Source organism: Penaeus japonicus, unplaced genomic scaffold (genome assembly GCF_977035675.1).
Source record: "Penaeus japonicus unplaced genomic scaffold, GWHDUDI00000001_assembly GWHDUDI00000034, whole genome shotgun sequence".
Classification (NCBI taxonomy): domain Eukaryota; kingdom Metazoa; phylum Arthropoda; class Malacostraca; order Decapoda; family Penaeidae; genus Penaeus; species Penaeus japonicus.
In genome coordinates this window covers 7748735-7752732 of record NW_028234436.1, presented here as the reverse complement: position 1 = coordinate 7752732, position 3998 = coordinate 7748735, and the positions used below count along the sequence as shown (strand labels likewise).

Below are 3998 nucleotides of genomic sequence, written 5' to 3'. Positions count from 1 at the left end.
CAAAGAGAGATAAATAGATAGAGAAAGGGAGAGAAAGAGAGAGAGAGAGAGAGAGAGAAAGGGGCAAAGAGAGAGAGAGAGGGGGGGGGGCAAAGAGAGAGTGAGAGATAAAGAGAGAGAGAGAGAGAGAGAATGAAGCAAAGAGAGATAGATAGATAGAGAGAGAGAGAGAGAGAAAGAGAGAGAGAGAGAGAGAGAGAGAGAGAGAGAGAGAGAGAGAGAGAGAGAGAGAGAGAGAGAGAGAGGCAGAGAGAAAGAGAGAATGAAAATGATAATAATCATAAAAGATATAACAACAAGGATCATAATATAACAATGTATATAATGATGATAATGATGGTAATACTAATGATGATAATGTTAATATCAATGATAATAATGATAATGATAATGATGGTAATAAAAATAACAATAATAACAACAATCAGTAATGATAAAGATAATGATGATGATGATAATGATAATAATTATAATTACAATAATAATAATAATAATAATAATAATAATCATGATGAAAATATTAAGTATAATGACAATAGTAATGATAAAGAAATAAAACATGAAAATTACATTTTAACAATGATGATAACGATGATAATGATAATGATATAATTATTAATGATATAATTATTAATAATGATGATAATGATAATAAAAACTATAGTAACAATAAAAACAATGATAACAATGATCAATGATAATAACAGTTGCAACAATAATAATGATAGCGAAAGCAAGAGCAATAATAACACGATTATGATAGTAATGATAACATCAACGTTGATAATAATACTCCTACTACCAATGGTTGTGACAGCACAACAACAACAACAACAACCACAACAAAGAAAGCATTTCGACACTGGAACCGTGGTCATCCTGAACAGGCCGAGCTAGGGTCGCCTCGCTCGCCAGTGGCAGGTCCTCTCGACGGCCAACACCGAGAGAGACACCACCAAACTCAGGAGCAACAGGAGAAAGGGCGTGAGGACAGTCTTGAGTTCGATGGGCGCCGTTGCAAGGGCGTTGCAGTCGCTCTTGTCAACACTGAGTTCCAGCCACCATTTCCTCATGAGTCCAGCAGAGCGAATGTCGAGGACTCTGCAGAAGAGAAAAAGAAATGTGCGTTGCGATTGTTATTTTCGTTTTCTTCCTGTCATTCTCGCTCTCGAATGTAGTGCACTTTTTACTGTTATTGTACCATTACTGTAAAGATTGTTGTTTGAATATTAGCCTTACTTGCGGCGAAGGAAGGAGGCAATGCTTCTGCCTAGAGTTACAGTTGGAGAGTTGGTTTGTTAGAAACATTACGAGCTTAAGCGTTATGCATTTTGGGGGGGAACCGGGATATTTTTCAGTGGACTGAGATTATATTTGTAGTAAAGAGTGAGTATTGGGGTAGATTAAGGTTGATGAGGATACTGTTAGATCATAACCTTTAACATTGATATCATTGTCCTTATCTTGAACAACATGGGAATCATGAAAATTTTAGAAAGTGAGAACTATACACGAGAAACCAAAAAGAATCCTTGACACCGCTTACACTTTGTTCATTATAGGAACCAAAGGAGATTCCTTCGCCAGACCAAAGGACGTGTAAATCGGGAAGTAGGACACCGGCAGCACGAACGCCCTGCAGTCCTGGCCGTAGTTGAGCGAGTAGAAGACCTCCCATATCATGAGAGCATATCGCTCACTGAACACCCTCTCCATCCCTTCGGTGTAGCTCGTGACTAAGTCCTCGTCCTTCGTGCTCCGCCATATCTTTTGGTAAAGTGGGGTTTTCGAGTCCTGTGGGATGAATCGGGATATCAGCTGTCTATTAGGGGTATAAGGACCGTATTCATTAAGTATAGATGCTGATCTTCTAGTCTTGATGAACGCGGTGCCATGATAAGTTGGAATATATGATGGTTTGGTCGAAGAAGAAATTTGCGCAAGTGAAATGGGAGAAATCATAACCCTTTTTCATGTGAAATAAAACTGATTATGCCATAAAGATAATCATGAAATAGAAAATGGAAGATAAAACTCACTAAAACATTTTACAAATAGATATACATCAATAAGATCTGTACAGTCCATATCACCCATACACGAAAATCATTAGCATTTGAAGACCCCTTCAGGAATCCAAACGTCAGGGACGCCTCTTGGTCAATATCCTGGAGGTCTTTATAAGGAGGAAGTGAGGGTCCTACGGTGAGTGCCGAGACCAAGTTGCTCGTGTAGAAGGCGAGAGTGACAACTTGCAAGAATAAGACCGTCAGGACCACCGTGCGTTCTGCGACATTTTGGAAAGATAACGGAGAACCTGGAGAAGAGAGATCGGTATCGCTATTATCTATTTCGTTTTCTATTAGTAATATCATCTTGAATTAGTATCGCCATTGTCTTTTTATCAGTAAGTTCTATATTATCATTACTGTTATCAATTCTGTCGAGCGGGCGGTAGTAGAGATGTGGTCAATAAATGACTGACTTCAGGCTTGGGGTTGTGATCATAATAACGCGCAGGGCAAGTCTATAGATTGAAGATGTTGAAGAGAAATCAGCTCTTGTTTTATTCTGACTATAAGGATTGTTTTACTTTATAATAGAGAACCACATACGGAGTTCATAAGTCTGGAATAGTTACGCTGATATGATGATAACAATACACAATAAGAATCATCTGAATGATTACTGATGCTGCATTTACGGGCATTATAATCACATTTTCATTGCCAATATCATTCTCCCTATTATTTCAATTATTGTTATTGTTGTTGTTGTTGATGTTATTATTATAATCCCTATTTTTTCTATCATGATTATTGTCATTATTATCCTCATAATAATTAGCATTATCGTTATTATCATTGTTATCAGCATCGTCATTACCATTAATACTCATTTCATCATCATCATTATGATCCGAAACATCTGCATAATTCGTCAACGCGTTTCTCGTGTGGCAGCAGCCTCTCACCTTGGCCAAACACAAAACCCACAACAATAAAAGCAGAGTCTGAGAGAGATGCATTCTGCTGCTGAAGAGAGCGTCGAGACACGAGGTAAAGGCACAGCGCTGCGGCTGTTACGACGAGCACCATAGAACCCCAGACGCCGGGGTCGAACTGCTTGGTGTAAACGGTCCACATGTAGTCCTCATTGGACGGCCGTTTTAACACTATTCTGAAGCTGGAGGGATGGAATCACGGGATTAACAAAAGGATACACATGTCATCAATCGTTTGGAACATGTTATAAGATTAGTAAACAAGCAAATTGATCCAGGCAGTGCTATTACAGCTCCCAGTAAAAAATACAATAAAAATATATTTATATATTTATTCTTTATGCAAAATTTCCATTCTTATTCCTTAGTACGATTCTTTTCTTTTCTGGTTTGGAATCATGTTTTGTTGTAGATAGTGAAGCAGATGGAAAAATGGGGGAGGGAGATGGGGGAAGGAGGGAAAGGAGAGGGGGGAAAGAGAATTAAAGGATAAAGTCCAAGAGCGAAAAATATAATAGCACAAGAGAGAGGGAAGTAGATAAAAAGAATATAGAGAATAGATGAAACAGAATCCGAATTTGATAGATTTCACTAATGCTCTGATTTTCACTACTTACAAAACAGCAACCGAACTAACACCCGAAAACAGCATCATCGACTCCAGCTTTTGCTCACCCTGCTGAGATCATCCCAGTCAAATACTGTATCGCAGTGCTTCGTTGTTGCGTAATTGCGAGGTTAGCCACGGCAATATCAGCTGTTCCTTCCATGACCTCCTTCACCATCCCTGTCCACTTTCCGTCGACGAAGGCGCCGAACTGCTTGTCTTTCACGTGGTAGCAAGTGTAGCTGTGTATGGAGATCGTTAAGAGGGTGTGGTGTGCAAAGTAATTTGTTTAAAAGTATATGCGAATACTGACGACAATGACATAAACATGCCCAAAGACGACCATGAACTCAGAGAAAATCACTCGTACTACTACATCTACTTACA

General features: G+C 38.8%; 1 protein-coding gene across 1 annotated transcript in view; it reads right to left on the bottom strand.

The window, feature by feature from the left end:
• Positions 1 to 239: 239 nt before the first annotated feature.
• LOC122266360 (putative glutamate receptor) overlaps positions 240 to 3998 on the bottom strand; it is a 12232-nt gene continuing 8473 nt past the window's right edge. The window contains exons 6-10 of the mRNA XM_086530747.1: positions 3680 to 3853; positions 2975 to 3186; positions 2100 to 2317; positions 1547 to 1794; positions 240 to 1101 (exon numbers count right to left, since the gene is read on the bottom strand). Of these exons, the coding sequence (XP_086386873.1) occupies positions 894 to 1101; positions 1547 to 1794; positions 2100 to 2317; positions 2975 to 3186; positions 3680 to 3853 (1060 nt within the window). The 3' untranslated portion in view covers positions 240 to 893. The remainder of the gene's footprint in view (positions 1102 to 1546; positions 1795 to 2099; positions 2318 to 2974; positions 3187 to 3679; positions 3854 to 3998) is intronic.